The 17,968-nt window shown below is 37.9% G+C and overlaps 2 protein-coding genes across 2 annotated transcripts in view; both read right to left on the reverse strand.

The window, feature by feature from the left end:
* Positions 1-1,017: 1,017 nt before the first annotated feature.
* NLP1 (nitrilase-like protein 1) overlaps positions 1,018-17,968 on the reverse strand; it is a 220,310-nt gene continuing 203,359 nt past the window's right edge. Inside the window, exons 7-9 of the mRNA XM_089448689.1 lie at positions 2,054-2,220; positions 1,573-1,669; positions 1,018-1,460 (exon numbers count right to left, since the gene is read on the reverse strand). Of these exons, the coding sequence (XP_089304815.1) occupies positions 1,291-1,460; positions 1,573-1,669; positions 2,054-2,220 (434 nt within the window). The 3' untranslated portion in view covers positions 1,018-1,290. The remainder of the gene's footprint in view (positions 1,461-1,572; positions 1,670-2,053; positions 2,221-17,968) is intronic.
* The window catches only part of LOC149144999 (uncharacterized), a 52,489-nt gene continuing 41,310 nt past the window's right edge, over positions 6,790-17,968 (reverse strand). The window contains exons 2-3 of the mRNA XM_089448641.1: positions 7,488-7,629; positions 6,790-7,370 (exon numbers count right to left, since the gene is read on the reverse strand). Coding sequence (XP_089304767.1) covers positions 6,887-7,370; positions 7,488-7,629 — 626 coding nt within the window. The 3' untranslated portion in view covers positions 6,790-6,886. The remainder of the gene's footprint in view (positions 7,371-7,487; positions 7,630-17,968) is intronic.

A 17,968-nucleotide genomic window follows, 5' to 3' on the forward strand; every position in this document is an offset into this window, starting at 1 on the left:
ATCAGAATGGGCCATGGCGGAGGCCAGGCCCCAAAACAGGCCTCGCGGCCCAGGCCAAGGCGAAGCTGCTGCTGCTGCGATTCTCCAAACCCTCGCTCCAGCTCCGCGCGCGCTCCCTCCGATCGTGATAAAGTAGCTCCCGAAGGTTGATTCGAATAACACACTCAATGTTTCTAAGGTAAGATATAATCTATAATTTAACAATTCTAACAAAACCTTCCCAGTCGTTGACATTAAACCGATATCATTACTCAAAATTGTTATGTATTTCTCAAAAAATCTAACATATAACCTTGTTTACGTTGTGACCTATCTTAATGGTCCTATAGCTACCCAAATTTGATGCATGGTCTATTTTGCAAATGGAATTAATATTTGAGAGGTCCAACCCAACAAAACGCTTGAGAATATTTGTCATATCCTTCTCCCCTACGAAGCTTTTGTGCTTTATCATAACAGGGAAACTATACTTCGTTGATTCCCGAGTGTTTTCTTCACTATCTTCCAGCGCTATGTAGAACGACTATCCTTTCTTTTCCCCTACAAATTTCAAATCATAAATCATAATATTCCAACACAATTCCGCATTCATGCCACCAGAGAGTGATTCCTTTGTACGTTGTATGATTATCTTCAAAATGAGAGAGGATCACATTGTCAAGCAATACACTGAAACTGGAAATGAAATGGAAGTTCTTGATTGTCCTTCGTAAGAGGCTAAGACTCTCCAAACATTCATCACCCATATAAATAAATATATAGTTTTATGAGATGTGACAATAACAAGGATTCTTGAGGCATGCAGTGGTGCGGCGAATGTGAATTATTGCAGATATTTGTAAATGAATCCAAATTTTTTTAGCTTACAACAGACTAGATTGTTAGAGACAGAATTACATGCATTCCATGTGAAGAACAGTTTGATACCAACATCCAAAATTTCTAGTTCTTGTCGATTTTAAGATTGCACATTAATTATTCCTATTTAACACGGTAATGTTTGAAAAGTAACCAGGATGCCCAACAACAAAATGTGAAATATATTATCTATACTTGATGGTCTGGTCAAAATATACAAATATGTAAGAGACTAAGATATTTTATGAAAAACTTGAGGTCACCAAGAAGTTTCAACTATACCAATCTGATAATATATGTTTAGTATTGAATTGATGGTGAATGGGTGCACTGTTAAGGCACTCTTGGTGATAGTTCACCAGTCCAAATCCCTCATGAGTTCACAACAAAGCAAAAAAAACACATCTTTAGTAAAAGATCCTTCATATGGTGTCATGTCCTACTGCCATCTAATGTTAAAAGCACCTTATACAGATCAGGTCGCCTATCTCTAAATACTCCCCAGCTCTTCCTTTTCATCTTGATCTCGTTCAGGTCGAATTCGTAAACTAAGATTGCTTCATCTTTGTCATTAGCAGCTGATAATATTTCTCCAGTAGGTCCTGTTCATAATATCGATGACCTGACTGTTTAATATATTTCATACAAACACAAAACAAGTGCACAAAAGACATAACTACACACTTCAGCGTCCCAGTAGAAGAATAAGCACACCTGCTATGAAGGAGTTTCCATAAAACGTTATCTGACTCGGTCCATGCTCAGTTTCAATAACCTCCTTTCCAATTCGGTTTGATGCAACCAATGGTACCTGTAATGTCATAAAGAAATTATTTTAAGAAAACGAACCTATTCTAACCTCATATGCAAAAATTGCAGAAAGATGTTTAAACAGTATGTGCTCAAGTGCAAGCACGACCATATATAAGCACATTATAAGTATGAGTACAAAAACCAAGGGAATCCTGCGAGGTGAATTACTAAGGTGACTAGGGCTCCAGACTTCCACATTATCTACTGTGTTCTTAAGCCCTATCTTGTGTTTTCATGAGAAAATGGATGTCATACACAACTGTACCAAATCCACTTCAACAGACCTTGCACGACATTACAAAGGGTTGATGCCTGCAGTAGGCACATCCATTCCAATGAACAATGTAAGTGCACCTTCATGAAAATAGTAATACAAACTTACAATATTAGCTCCTGCATGCCCTTGCATAACTCGCTTCCAATGCTGAGATGAATCAAGATCGGAATCCTGCGGTTCAGAGCCTATTGCGGTTGGATAAAATAAGATTTCTGCCCCCATAAGAACCATTGCTCTTGCTGCCTCTGGAAACCACTGATCCCAGCAAATAGCTACACATTAAAGAAATTTATGATTAAAAAATCCCTCTATATCACTCCTTATGTTTCATTGAATAGCAGAGCACAATTCCTTCTAAAATGGAAAAAGAAAAGAAAGAACAGCAAGGAAAGTGCACTATGTTGATTATGTTCAAATCACAGACAGAAAAAGGGGATTGAATGGAACCTAAAATGCCAACACAAAAAACCTGCAATGGAAAGAGAAAAACTAACACTAAAACAGTGTGTTGTGTTGGAATTGTAACTACGTTCAGACTTCACATATGTCATGTATCAATATGTATTTTGTGTAAAAATAAAAAGAAGAAAAATTATTATTATGAAATTGTCTTTCAGATTAATCACATCATTAATTGTTGGTCAATGTTTCAAACCATCTAATGTGGTTCATCCTCAAGACAAAGGTGAAAAAATCAATCTATCATAATGTTTAAATAGAAGAGATGCATCCAGTTCCAGAAATAGCCGTTAGGAGAAATAAAATAGTTTTATTAAAATTGAACATTAGGATAGAGCCTTGGTTAATATATTATATTATAAAAATCAAAAAACAAACAGTTTCCTTAACTAACTGTTTGTTTTTTTATTTTTATAATATAGTATATTAACCAAGAATCTATCATACCGTTCAATTTTAATTAAATTATTTTATTTTTCCTAACTGCTAATTCTGGAACTGGATGCATCTTTGCTATTTAAACATCATGATAGATTGATTTTTTCACCTTTATCCTGAGAATGAACCACATTAGATGGTTCCAAATGTCGACCAATAATTAATGATGTGATTAATCCGAAAGACAATCTCATAATCAATATGGATCACAAAAGTCTAAAATCAAGCAAAATTATTATTAATATTTTTATTATCAAAGCATGTCTATGTTGCATGAAACTTCTAGGAACCTGATGTTTCGGGACGTACCCATACCCAAAACTTCGAAACTCGACCATTATGTAATCATATATGAGAGTTAATATAGACTTGGTTTTCCTTCTAAATTGTCATCTATCGGTCGTATTCTCTTTTTTCTTGCAAGATAATGTGTCATTCACTCATTTATAAATTTCTATAATATATATATATATATAGACATGACGATTTGGCCGACATTTCAGCCAACATTTCCATTTTTGGGAGGTGACGTTTCTAAACATACCCATTTCGGAAACTCCAAAACATTTCAGTGCTTCATGCAACTTAGAAGCATGTTCTCCATGCTTTTTATTGGTCAAAAGAAAATTTAGAAGGGCATGTTCTTCATGACCCTTGCAAAAGAAATAAAATTCGAAGTTTGCCAATGTCATTTATCTCACCAAGTTGCCAAATCAGTTCTCCAAGAGTTCATGTCAGCATATTCAGGGACACACCCATTCGCTTGTGGAAGAAGACCATACAAAGCCTATTTGCATCCCTCATTTGCAACATACAATACACACATCATCCAAGTCATCTATCTCTGAAGTATAAAAAGTATGAAGAAGGACGAAGTAAATAAGGACAAGGAAAAATCTAAGTATCCTCGCTCAAGCAAAAGGAGAAGGCTAAGTAACAGTTTGATGCATATCTCTGAGGCAAGCAACAGTTCGATATACATCATTGAGGCATGACAAAACAATACGAAGAATTTCATAAGTATAAAAGCACTGCGAGGAAGAATATTATCTATGCAATGATGCGAGCTACAAGGAGACTAGTATTTTTGTGTAATGCAAGCTACAAGAAGAATACTATTTTTATAGGACGAGGACAGACATGTGGCAGATTGATTGACTATCTTGTAGACAAAACATGACAGAGTTTGGAGGGCTGACTTGGCACTTGGATCGCTGATTAGTTTGACTTGGATTTCTCTTGTTGACGAAGAATCTATAAGGAAAGGATTGACGGGTTTTCCCCTTGTGGGTTTTGCCCTGGCCTCTGGCCTAATCTCTGGTGTCTCTTGTCTTTTGTGCATTGTATTTGTATAATTGCTTGATGACCTAATGAATGAAGTAAATACCAAATGAAAAACATATATAATTAGTCACAAGTAATTATCATGATAAGAAATTCTAGCTATCAAACAATTTTCAACATGTTGGAGTTGTTCCTCAATTTGCTATAGAGAGAAAGATCAAGTGCAAAAGTGAGAGAAAAGCCAACCAACAAATAAGAGTGTGTAGCACAAGGTTTGGGTGCTCGTAGACCTAGACACTTATATTAGAGAGCCTTCACTCAATGATCAAAAAGATGATTTACAAACAAAGCTTGAGTGATGTATTTATACTATTCAAGTAGGTAAGGCATCCTCCCAAGAGGATTAAGGACCAACATAAGTAGGGCAATCTCCCCAAGAGGTTTATTGAGCCTACATATCAAAGTTGATTGAGGTTGGCCTTAACCACATCTAGTGATACAATAAAAGAATAAAATATGATCTACAAGTATGCTAATGAGATGTATGAATGTGTCATGGTCACGTGTATATATCACACCAATAATTGCAACACCCCCATATAGAGAAGTCATTGCAAAACAAGCTTTATTCCCCTATTTAATGTTGAAAAATGGGCCACAACAACCCCTATTGAACTCCACACCAACAAAATTCCACAACTAGTGAACTCGATGTTCGTGAACCACAATGTTGAAATCGAGTGTAGAGCATCTACAGTAAGCCAACATCATTAAGAGAAAGATCCACTACAAGACGTTCAACGGCTGGAGACATAAAGAATGGCTCAACCTACCCTTGAGGGTGAACCAGTAGAATATAGAACATCCAATAAAGACCAACATCATAATGTGGAAAGTAGAGATCCATTGTAATAGACTAAAACTCATTTGTGAAATAATCTGAGAAGTAATTTAAATGATCCCACAAAACCTATGAGTAGAAGTTCCATAAAAGAAATTGAGGAAGCATGCAACTTCCCCACACAAACAAGCAGTCATAGGCCCAACAATGCTAGTATAAACCAAACATTGAGATGTAGAATCATAATAAGCCGAAGTATAAATCATGAAGAACATGCCTTGATAATAAAAATAAAAATAAAATAAAAAATATTTGTTGTAGGTAATAATAATAACAGTGAGGGATGTAGAGAAAACCTTCGATGCCATAACTCAGTTTGATGATTGCTATCATGTAACATAGCTCACAACGGCCTTCCATTGACTCTATAGAGTCCTTCAATTCTATATCCCAAGATGAAAGCATCCCTCATGCAAGATTCCATAGGTCAGGTTGTTAGAAAATCGATAGTGGAAGTTATTAATCTTATTTTTCTTAACCTTGATAGTGCTTGTGAATCTTTAATTATCTTCTTTAGTTAGATTTTTCATCAAACAACATCAAGAACAATAACAGTGACAAAAGAAGACACAGATATAGGCTCTCAGCCAGGGCAAAATCCCTCCATGGAGAAAACCCAGAAACTCTTCTCTTCTTAGAATCTACTTCAAATGAGATACAAAGACCTAATCCCTAAACCAAGTCCTTCTCCAAGTAACAATATGGCCCTTTCTCAAGTCCTTCATTTATTCTGCATCAAACTGCTACACCTTGCAATTTCGACCTGCCGGGTACAGCACTGCTACTCGACCTGCAACTTCGACCCATCAGCGTCTTGGAAACCCTAATTTAGCCTCCTCCTAAGACCTACTTAGAGCAAGATAGCTCTCTCAAGGACAACGAGGTCAAGACAAAGGTTTTCCCTCTTCCAGCTACCAGATTTTGCACTTCGTCCTACTGCAACTCAGAGCTGCAACTTTGGCTTATTTTTGTAACCCAGAGACCCTAGAATTATGCACGTGTGAGAGAGATAGAGCCCAAAAACAAGAAATTTCGTCCACCCAGCTTCTTCTAAACCTTCGCTCTCCTTCTTCTACCCTTCCCAACTATAGATCGAACTCCTTGTAGATCGAACTTGTGAGTGAGTGTGTTCCAAATGAAGTCGAACTACTCCTTTTATAACGTTCTCAAGGGGTCGAATTCCCTCCTTTAGGACGACTTGATGATCCAGCGCCGACTTGTACTCTTGGAGATTCTAGGACTTTCTAGACTCAAAAATAATTCTTCTTACAATTACAAATTCCCTAGAAGGGTCTTATAAGCATGATGTTGACTCCTAAATCCTAGGACCTAACAAACCCTAGAAGCACGAAGAACATGCTTTTACCTAGAAGACCATCAATAATGAGCATGAAACCCATGCTTTAATAGTAATAATTTTTCTTTCTTCTTTTCTTGTTTGTTACATAGGATACATATCAATGTTGTTAAAAGCGCGATCGGGATTTAATCGGCGCCGGGAAAAAAGCGGAAAAAATCGTTAAAATCGGGAAAAAATCGGAAAAAATCGGGAAAAAATCGTTTGGCACAAAAATATTCATTTTTTTTCAATTTTTTTAATATCTAAACCATCTACAACATAAAATAAATACATTGACACATAAATATGATAAAAAAACTAATATATAAGATGTTTAATATCATTTCTAGCGCTAAAATCACACATAACATTGAATCATGTCCTGAATAGTAAGTCCTGAGTCCCAACTCAGTCCTGAGTCCCAACTCAGCCTCAAAATATCAACAAAAAATATGATAATGTATCTCATCATGTCATAATGTCATATACAATAAAATGAAAGTCTAAGACTCTAATCCTATTGATTTCCTCTGCCCCTCTTGCGAGAAAATGTCACTGCTTTCCCTTTCCCCCTAGATGAAGATGCTGGTGCCTGTGGTGGTGGAAATGGCAGTGGAGTCTGACGTGCTCTAGAAGCTGAAGAAGTAGCTGTAGAAGTAGCAGCTACTGTAGGTAGACAGAGACCACGTCCTCTAGTGGTAGCCCGGGTAGGCGGTGTCACCTCCTCCTCCTGCTCCTCCAACTCCTCCTCCTCCTGCTCCTGCTCCTGCTCCTGCTCCTCCTCCTCCTCCTCCTCCCCCTCCTCCTCCCCCTCATCCTGCACTAACCAATCCTCAGTGGGATCCATGAGAGGCCTCTCGGTCTCAACCCTCCATTCAGCAGTGGTGTCAATCTCATCCAATGAGATGGCTTCCATATCAGGTGTCTTGTCTAGTTGCCTCACCCACAATCGAAGATTGTAGTAGACATAGACCATGTCATTAAGTCTACGGGACTCCAACCTGTACAAAGTTCATGAAATAATAATTAATATTATAAAAAAAAATATTGTTTAATGAATTCAAAAATTTATTTGGAAATTTGCAATATTTTAAATGTTTAAGTGTTAAGTTGTTAACCTATTGCGCTTCTTGTTGTGTATTTTTTCAAATACACTCCAATTGCGCTCACATCCCGAGGAGCTGCATGTTTGGCTGAGGATGCGTATGGCAAGCTTTTGCAAAAGGGGTACTCTGCCACCATAAATCTTCCACCATGCGGCTACAACAAAATTACAAATAAACATAAGAAAAAAATGGAATTTGAAGAGACAATGAAATTTGAAACAAAGTTACAAACTAAAAAATTCCTGGCATTTTGGCCGTCCTATCAAAGATAGCCATATCAAAGCCAAATGTGCCACCTGACATCTTATACGTCTCAATTTGTTTAGAGATCTCCATACGTTGTTCTGGAGTTCTCACCATCTTCTGGACACAGGTTAATAATCCATCCATGATCTCAGCATCAAAATCAAACCCACATGCATAAGAAAATGTAGGGTTCAGGAAAAGCCCAGCAGCATGATGGGACGATGGAGTGTGTTGTTCCATCGCTCATCAATGACGTTCCATAGAAGGAGTTGTCTCTGGAACCCATCATCTCCCTTGTCATCATAGTAGGACCGAATGGCTTCTTTGGCCCTGTCCATGGCTTCATACAAATAGCCCATTGCGGGCTTCTCACCATCTACCAACCGAAGAACCTTTACCAAAGGTTCAGTGACAGCGCACACCTCCTGCACTCCCGCCCAGAAGTCTTCTTGGTATGAAACAAGTCTGCAGACGGCCTCTCCTTCTGGTTTGCGGCTCATTGGCGAAGAACGCCACTCCTCTGAAACAAACATTCTCTTCAAATCCCACATAGATTTCAAGAGGGATTGAAGAGATATGAAACTCGTCGCAAACCGTGTAATGGCGGGGCGCACCAACTCTTTGTTGTTGGTGCATTTTCTCATCAAGCTAAGCACAGATGTGTGATTGTAAATAAATTTTGTGATGCTTTTTGATGAGTCAACAGTCTCTTTGACAAAGGGAATTTTCCCTATGTCCTCTAACATCAAATCAATACAATGGGCAGCACAAGGTGTCCAAAATAAAGTAGGATGCCTGTCCATAAGCATTCTACCAGCAGCAACATAATTTGCAGCGTTGTCCGTTATGACTTGGACAACATTTTCTGCACCCACCTCCAAAATAAACACATCCAGCAAATCACATAAATTTTTTGCATCTTTGATTTGATGAGTTGCATCAATAGATTTGATAAACATAGTCCCCCTGGGACAACTAACCAAGAAGTTTATAAGGGTTCTCCCCTTTTGGTCAGTCCAACCATCTGACATAACAGTGCATCCTGTTTGTGCCCAGGATTCCCTAAAATCCTCCAATCTTTGGGTGCAGTCACGCTTTTCATCTTGAAGAAGCCGGCCTCTGAAATCATGAAGAGAAGGGATTTTGTACCCCGAGCCAACACTAGCAATAGCATCAACAGTAGGTTGGAAAAATGGATTATTCCTTACAATGCTGAAAGGAATATCACTCCAGAGGAGAAATTTTGTCATCAACTTGTCAGCTTGTTCTTTTTCAGTTCTTTTCATCATTGAACCGATAGTTGGTTGTGCACCAGGTGTGGTTCGAGGAACAAAAAATGATGATGCAGCTACCGGATTGACTGACGCTGCAGTAGAACCAGTGCCACTTGGCCCACTTCCTTCAGCTGACCTTTTTAGTTGCCTTTTGAGTTCTTCTTTGGCCTCTTTAGAGTGCTCTAATTCTCCCAATGCTCTCATGGCTTTTCGGATAATTTCAGCATTTGTATTAGGACAGGGCACCACATCACGTCCAGGGATTTGTGCAAGGTGGAACTTCAACCTGTACACCCCCCCGAATATCTCCTTTCCACACAACTTGCAATACAAGTTTTGTCTATCATTCGGAGTTTTAGGGTCACCATATTCCCAGAAAGGATCCAATTTCCTTGGCATGTTTGTTTTTGAATTTTGAATTTGCAAACCTATGGAAAAATAAGGATTAGGAAATAAGAATTTAGGATTACATAATACAAATTACAATTTAGCATTTACAAAATTACAAGTTAATTATTTCCAAAATCCCAATTTCCAAACCCAAGTTACCCAACCAAATGCCAATGGCAAATGCCAAAAAACAATGAAAATTCAAAAAAAATAAACAATGTTTAAAAAAAATGAGAAAATAAAAATAAAAAATTGGTTCTCATAGTCATAACAAATAACCCATCCCAAATCAATGAAAAATTTCCAAAAATTCTTTAAAAACAATGAAAAACAAAGTTTTTATAGAAGCAAAACAAAAAAAAATTAATCTACATACCTGGTTTATGGACAAATTGGTGATCTTGGCTTGGATTCCTCCTAAAAACGCTTGGATTCGCTCCCAAATCCGACGGCAACCCTTCAGCTCCTCTCCCTCACTTCTTCTCCTCCTCCTCCGCGCAGACTGCTCAATGAAATAAATAAAAAATCGATTTTCCATATAAAAAGGCCGCTGCCCCCGTGCCCTGCGATTTTTTCCTTAAAAATCGCGATTTTTTCGAAAAAATCGCGATTTTTTGAAAAACTCGCGAGTATAAAAAAAAGTGTCGATTTTTATCGATAAAAATCGCGATAAAATCGGTTTTGCGAAAAAATCGCGATTTTATCGCGATTTTAACAACACTGATACATATTGAAATGAGTACAACAATTATGAAGACATAAACTAATTACATTTCTCAACACTCCCTCTTAACTAGGGAGGTATTCATAATAGTACAACTAGTACAACATCATATCTCAACCTGAATAGTTCTCAAGAAGAGTCAGAGTGATAAGCCATACTGTAAGCATCATCATTATGACCAGCACTATCCCTGAGGCCTAACTGGACAAGCTCTACTTTAATCAAGAGCATTATGCTAGGAGGATTTACGTGTGATGCCGCACTACCTCTACAAGGTACAAACCCCATCTAGATGTCTACAAGGAATGTCCTTTTAGGACTATTCTTATCTTGGATCTCCAATCCTGAATCCTCAAAGAATATCAGTCCCCTTCGACAACTCTTTTCTTGGATACCTATCACATCCTCAAAGAGTGTCGGTCCCTTTCCTTTCTTGGATGCTATATCCTCAACGAAACCACAGATGCTTATCTAATCCTCTGCCATTCTCTCTTCATCACCTGAAGAGAAGAATGCACATGTGATGTCCAACATCACTCCCTCTCAACCAGAGAGGACATCCATATTCTCCTTTAATCTTGAGAATAGAACCTTGCTCCTATACAAGGAGACTCCTTTACTCCCTCTCAAAATCAGAGGAGATCTAGACTTCCTTTTTATTTGGGAAGTCACCATCACAAGCCTTACAACTTGTCTTCATAAGAGTATTAGCTACCAGTTCTTCATAGTTGTCTGGCTCCCTCTTTCCTCTGCATCATCGAGCTTTCTTTCTTTCAAGGTATCATGGAGCCACCTTCTCTCTTCAATCTTGTGACAGGTTCCAGGCCAATCTTCTTGTTCATCACTTTCTTCTTTGATATGAAGGCATTACATTGACCCTTACCAAACTTTAAGCTAATCATAGCTTCTTCTTGAAAGTGATTTTGCTTTGACCTTTAGGTTATCTTCTCACACTACTACCATTTTAATCCCAAGATGTCTATATCTTGACTTCACAGTTGTCAGGTACCAGATATCGAGCTTCCCTCAATATCATTCATCCATACAATTGAGCTTGCCTCAACTGCCATCATATATCCCTGCAACACTCTACCAAGTAGCAAAACAATATATTAACTAGATAACCAAATCATAAACAAATTAGACTTACATCACCATGATGACCTTCTCATCAACATCCTCATCGACCATCTTCACTTGAAACTTCCTTCATGCATCAAAGTGCCCAAGGATCAAACTTGATTACCAAGTTATTCTGAAGACTATACTCGATGTTAATCATTATTGTATATATATATATATATATATATATATATATATATTCTAGAGAAAGTGTGAAATTCTTTATACATCCTTAAGTAAGTCAATTCTTATTTTTCTCAATCATCATATATCCATATACCTAAGCATATTTTAGGACCAACTTTCTTTCCACAAGATTCTACACATGAATCTTATCCAAAGTTTTATATCTAGCATGCAATCTTTTGCTTTCATCCAACCATCTAGCTATTCTAGAGAATGTCTTAAATTCTTCATACATCCTTAAGTCAATTCTTATTTTTCTCAAGCATCATATATCCATATACCTAAGCATATTTTAGGACCAACTTTCTTTCCACAAGATTCTACACATGAATCTTATCCAAAGTTTTATATCTAGCATTTCATCCGACCATCTAGCTATCCATATATCTCACAAAGAACCTGCATCCAAACCAATTGCACTCCTTCATCCCTTTACCAGTATTGACTCCACATTACATGGAATGCATACTAACCTTGTCATAGTGCTTTTCCCAAGAACCTTCCATAATGATGGTTCTTCCAAGATCACGATGATCCACTTAGGCAAGATGGCTACCTCTAACATAATGTTAGATAATGCCTGGATGATCAATATGCAAGAATGGTATATCTATCCATCCATCTAGATGATCTCTACAAAGCAACTTAATCATGTAAATTCTAGATATGCTACTATCATATGCTTCTTCCTATGATGCTATGCAAAACTAACTATCCTAAAAGAAAGGTTAAACTTCACAAAGAGCCTGATAGTTGGTGAACCTTCTTTAGTAGCAAAGATCCTTCACTTCTTCCTTCTTTGCCTTCTTCTTGGGTTCTCCCACGGCTTCGGCTACATGAGCTTCACTCTTTTCCTTTCTCTTATTGTTCTACTTGTTTGGGCAGTGCCTCTTAAAGTGTCCAAATTCATTGCATCCAAAACATTGCACTTTGGACATGTCTTTCTTCTTTGACTTACCAAACTTTCCTTTCTTCAGTGTCTTGACTCGGGCTAGAAAGGCTTGAGATTGCTCATCAGACCCAATATCATACTTGACCTTGATCCTTGATTCTTCCAATATGCATTGTGCCCACAACTCATCAAAGGGAGTTGAATCCTTCTTGGAGTAGATGCTTGTTGCAAATCTGCTCCATTCTGGTGGCAATGCATTCAGTACACAGATGGTTACTTCAGAATCAGTGATTGGTTCCCCAAGTCTTTACAGATGGTCTCTTAGTTAAGAGACTCTCATGAGGAAGGATGCCACATCCTCATCCATTGATTTCTTTATTCTGTACAACTTGTTCCTTGATGGCATATTTTGACCTATTGCACTTACCAAATACAAATTCACTAGCTTGTCATACATGGCCTTGGAAGTCTTCAAATTTGTGACAAATGGAACAAGAGAATTCTTAATTGATTCAACTATGATTCTTTGAGATCTTACTTCCCTTTTCTTGTACTTTGCTAGTTCTTGTGTCTAAACTTTCTCAAGTTCAATAATTTCCCCAGTAACATATTCCATTACTTCTTGTTTTGTCAGTGTCAAGTCAATTCTTTTCTTCCATGCTAGATAGTTTGATGCCCCAAAGAGCTTGTTCCTCTCTTTGTAGAAAGAACCCATATGAATTGAAGATTCATGCATGATGTACTAATATGTTACTTACTTGATGACCAAGATTCTCCCTGATTATGTCTCCAACCTTCTTGATTCTTTCAAGATCTTTCGAGAGTTCTTGATGATGTCCTTGAAAGATGTTCCCTAGGATTCCTCCACCAACAGCTTCCAACATAGACTCCCTTTTTGTGAGATCAACACCCTTCTTGCGAGATTGGTGTAGTCTTGATCTTCTTCAATCTAGAAAACCTAGATTAAAAGGGTCTTCTACCAACGAGCCTTTAACCAAATCCCTTCAAGAGACAACTTTCCCTGTAGTCTTCTTCTTTCAGGCTTCCAGAGCTTCCTATCTTTTGATCAGCAATTCCTTTTAATGTCCTTCCAGTTGCCTTCCTTGTGCACCTTAAGTTCTGATTCCATATTAGAAAATCGATAATGGAAGTTATTAATCTTATTTTTCTTAACCTTGATAGTGCTTTTGAATCTTTAATTATCTTCTTTGTATTCTTTAGTTAGATTTTTCATCAAACAATATCAAGAACAATAACAGTAACAAAAGAGGACATAAATATAGGCTCTCAGCCAGGTCAAAACCCCTCAAAGGGGAAAACCCAGAAATTCTTCTCTTCTTAGAATCTACTTCAAATGAGATACAAAGACCCTATCCCTAGACCAAGTCCTTCTTCCAGTACCAAGTCAGCCCTTTCTCAAGGCCTTCCTTTATTCTGCATCAAACTGTTGGAAATAATACTAAGAGGGGGGTGAATCAGTATTATCAGATCAATAATTTTATTTCTCAAACAGATTTATATACGCTACTTCAGTGAAATGAACTAGCGTGTACACACAATTGTGATTAGAGAAACCAGCGTATATCCACAAAAGTTGTGATTTAGACAATTTATCATGTGTTGATCTTAAACCAGTACATCAGTAACTTATTAGACAGTGCAGTAAAAGCAGAATAAAGCATCACACATAAGCAACACACATGAACACCAAGATTTAAGGTGGAAACCCAATGTGGGTGAAAACCAATTGCTGTTGTCGTCTCTGTCTTCTTTTAATAATAAGAAAATCTGTTTACATTCTTGTAACGGTGCAGACTCATACCAGTACGCGAGCTTCTACCTACAGAAGGTTACAACCTTCTCTCATTCTCCAGCTTCTATAGGAAGGGCGCTACAACCCCCTAGCTCTTGTACTAGCCAATATGTTTACTAGTACGTAGGTGCCAACCTACAGAAAACTCCACTCTTCCACCAGGGACCACGTTTCATGAATTTTCTGACTGGATGCTCCTGGGACATATGAAAACCTTGACTCATCAATAACCCATCAGAAATTTAGAAACTCAAACTTCATCAACCAACATGCAGTTAATCTGAAACAATCAGATCACTGTCACTAGAACACTGTGCTGAACCCAGAGACCTGCATCATCATTCAAAACCAGCTGTAACCTCAGAAACCATGCATCAGACTATATACGCTACTTGGATGAACCCAAACTGCGTGTATACGCTACCTCTGTTAATCAAACGTGCATATACCTCCAAAGCTACTGCAAACATAAATTTTTGAATCAAGTATGTACCAACCAGCAATACACTGAACATCTACTGTCAACTTACAGAGCTTTACACAGGCAACAACAGAGATCACTTCTTCTCACTTATACAATCAATCTATCAAATATCAAACTCCTTATTCATTCAATTTTACATTCAGATCTAAGAAGACTTCATTGACAGACAGCAGTAAAACAGCAGCACTGATTTAATTGACCAGTCATCCTTGAACATCAAGCTTTTCTTTTGCATACGCTACTTGGAAGAGCCGAACCAGCGTGTATACGCACCTTCACCAAAGCGAACCAGCGTACAGATCTGCAAATACTTACTTCATAACTTCGTTGCACCTCCGGACTTCAGACATACCCAGATCAAAACATTTATAGTGTATATCATGTGTTAGCATTCAGATCTAGATTATCCATGATCAAACCATATAATAATAATTCATTTTAGGTCTCATGATCCTGATCCATTATTAGATCTCATCCCCATCAACCGCTAAGGTTCATCCTTAGTTCAAATCAAGCAAAGCACCATAAACACATAACATGCATATTTTCTTTTGATCTCACTCTTCATCACATATTCATTACTTGTACACCTGGCCTAATGATCTTCTCCTCCTTATATAGTTTCAGGCCTTTCTCAATACCTTGGACCAAAACCACTTAGGACCAATACCTTGGACCAAATACCTCAGACCAATACCTTGGACCAATACCTCGGCCCAAATACCTTGGGCCATATACCTCGGACCAATACCTTAGACCAGAACCTTGATTTTCCATCCCATACGCGCTTTTCCTTCTGTGAAAGTGCGTGTATACGTATACACGTTTTTCTTTTGTGGACCAGCATGTATACGCTGTTTTGACTAAGTGGACCTATGTATACTTCTTAAACTGCTTTACATCAACCCTTTCCTTTACCTTCTTTATTCTGATTAGTAGACCTTAGTTCCATCTTCTTGTTTTTCTGTACCAAGGCCCTGTTACCTCTGAATAGACATGTTACACTGTAATTTTCCATATTACTTTTGAAATGATTCCTTTGAACTGCCCTGCATTTTGTCACATTTGTAAACACAACTGCCATGCATTCTGTTACATCTGATATCTCTCCTGTAGATTCATCTAGTTACGTAGATTCATCTCGTTACCATATACAAGTGAGTTGTTCTGCTACAAGTGGGTTGCCATCAAGTACAACACATACATCATAATGCCAACAAGTGTTGAAAATATCGGTATCGGAAAAATATCGGCAAGGGTCCAGAAAATATCTTATCGGCAATATCAGCAAAAATATCGGCAAAATATCGGCAAATATCGGCAAGCATAAAAAATAATTTTTTCAAATTTTTAAATATAGCCGATATTTTGCCGATATTTTCAAAATATCGCGATATTTTGCCGATATTTTCCGATATTTGCCGATATTTTGAAAATATCGCGATATTTTCTCGGCGATATATCGTTTTGCCGAAAATATCGCGATATCGCCGATGTATCGCCGATATTATCAACAGTGATGCCAACAATCTCCCCCTTTGGACATGATGGCAACCATGTTGGTGTTGATTACTGCAAGCTGTAGAAACTGTTAGAGATAACAACCAACACCAAAATACTCTCCCCCTTTGACATCAAGCGCAAAGGGCAGACCAAGATATTCTCCCCCTTGGATATCAAGGGAAAAGGGGTGACCAAAGTGAATGCTTTCATATCTGAACAGCTGAATATAAACGTTGATCATGCTCCCCCTAGGCACATGCTGAATTCGTTGATGTTGTGATGCACTAAACCGTCCATGCTCTCCCTGAGCACATGCAGAGTCTGCGAAAATATTTTCCAAAAGAATAACATGACTCTATAACTCACCTATGTGAGTTTGACCTCCTATCACCAATGACTCATACATACATCAATCTCCCAACCAAGTGGGGATATACCAAATTTGACTCGGGGACATACCAATTGTTTATACATGACAAAAATATAATAAATATTACATCATCCATCCCATGCAAAGTGGGGATACAAATTACATCATTTGTCCAATAGGACTCATTCAAATGTATGAGAATTCATATCACACCCTAGACTTTTACATGATTTAAGCAACAAATGGTATAAATGTCTGAAGCCATAGATGGACTCAGCAACCATAATGCCAGCAATGCAAAATGTGTGTGAAGGCTAATGCTCCCCCTGAACCTGTGCTACCTGTGCATTGTTAACAAGTCATTAATCAAGGCATCTTTGTCAGTCTGATAAAAATTAATGAAGAAAACATATCGTTAGACTATAATCATCAACATCAAATAGAGCACACATATCAGAGTCTAACCCACTGTTTTTCCTGTTAGAAAAATATATACGCTCCTTCAGCACAGAAACCCACGTGTATACGCAACTATACTTCATGAAACCCACGTATAATAACCTTCCTCTGAAAAACTGGATTTAACAGCAAGATGATGCAGCAACTACTCCTAGCTTTTGTCTGAGATATTCAAATGTTTCTCTGGGCAGTGGTTTAGTGAATATATCAGCAACTTGTTCTTTGGAGGGGGCACACTCCAATTTGACCTTTTGTTCAAGCACTTGTTCTCGTAGAAAATGGTACTTGATGGGTATGTGCTTGGTCTTGGAGTGTATGACTGGATTCTTTGAAATACTAATAGCACTTGTATTATCGCATAGAATGGAGATGGGTGGAGTACATGTGATCTGAATGTCTTGCAAAGTTTGCATCATCCAAAGTAGTTGTGTGCAGCAAGATGCAGCAGCCACATCTTCTGTTTCAGCTGTAGATAAAGCAATTGAACTTTGTTTCTTGTTGAACCAAGACACTAACCTGGAACCCATATAGAATGCACCACCACTAGTGCTTTTTCTATCATCAACACTTCCTGCCCAATATGCGTTTGTATATGCATGAAGGGTAAGATCTGCATCTCTAGGATACCATAGTCCAAAGTCCTGAGTTCCTTGAAGATATTTAAAAATTCTTTTGGCTGCATGAAGGTGTGATTCCTTTGGATTTGCTTGGAATCTTCCAACTATTCCTACTGCATTCATGATGTCAAGTCGAGTACCTGTTAGATAAAGTAGACTGTCAATCATGGATCTGTAAGTTGGTTGATGTACTGCTGCTGATTCATCATTTGAGCTGAGATTGCATCCTGTTACAATTGGAGTACATACAGGTTTAGAATCTTCCATTCCGTATATTTCAAGATCTGCTTGAGATATTTGGTTTGTGAAAGAAAAATGCCATCTTTAGTTTGTTGAACTTGTAGACCAAGAAAATAGGTAAGTTCACCAAGCAAGGACATTTCAAATTCTTGCTGCATTACTGAAGCAAAATT

This window comes from Pinus tabuliformis, chromosome X (genome assembly GCF_031772625.1).
Source record: "Pinus tabuliformis cultivar Carrire ecotype Pingquan chromosome X, CPIR1, whole genome shotgun sequence".
Taxonomy (NCBI): Eukaryota; Viridiplantae; Streptophyta; class Pinopsida; order Pinales; family Pinaceae; genus Pinus; species Pinus tabuliformis.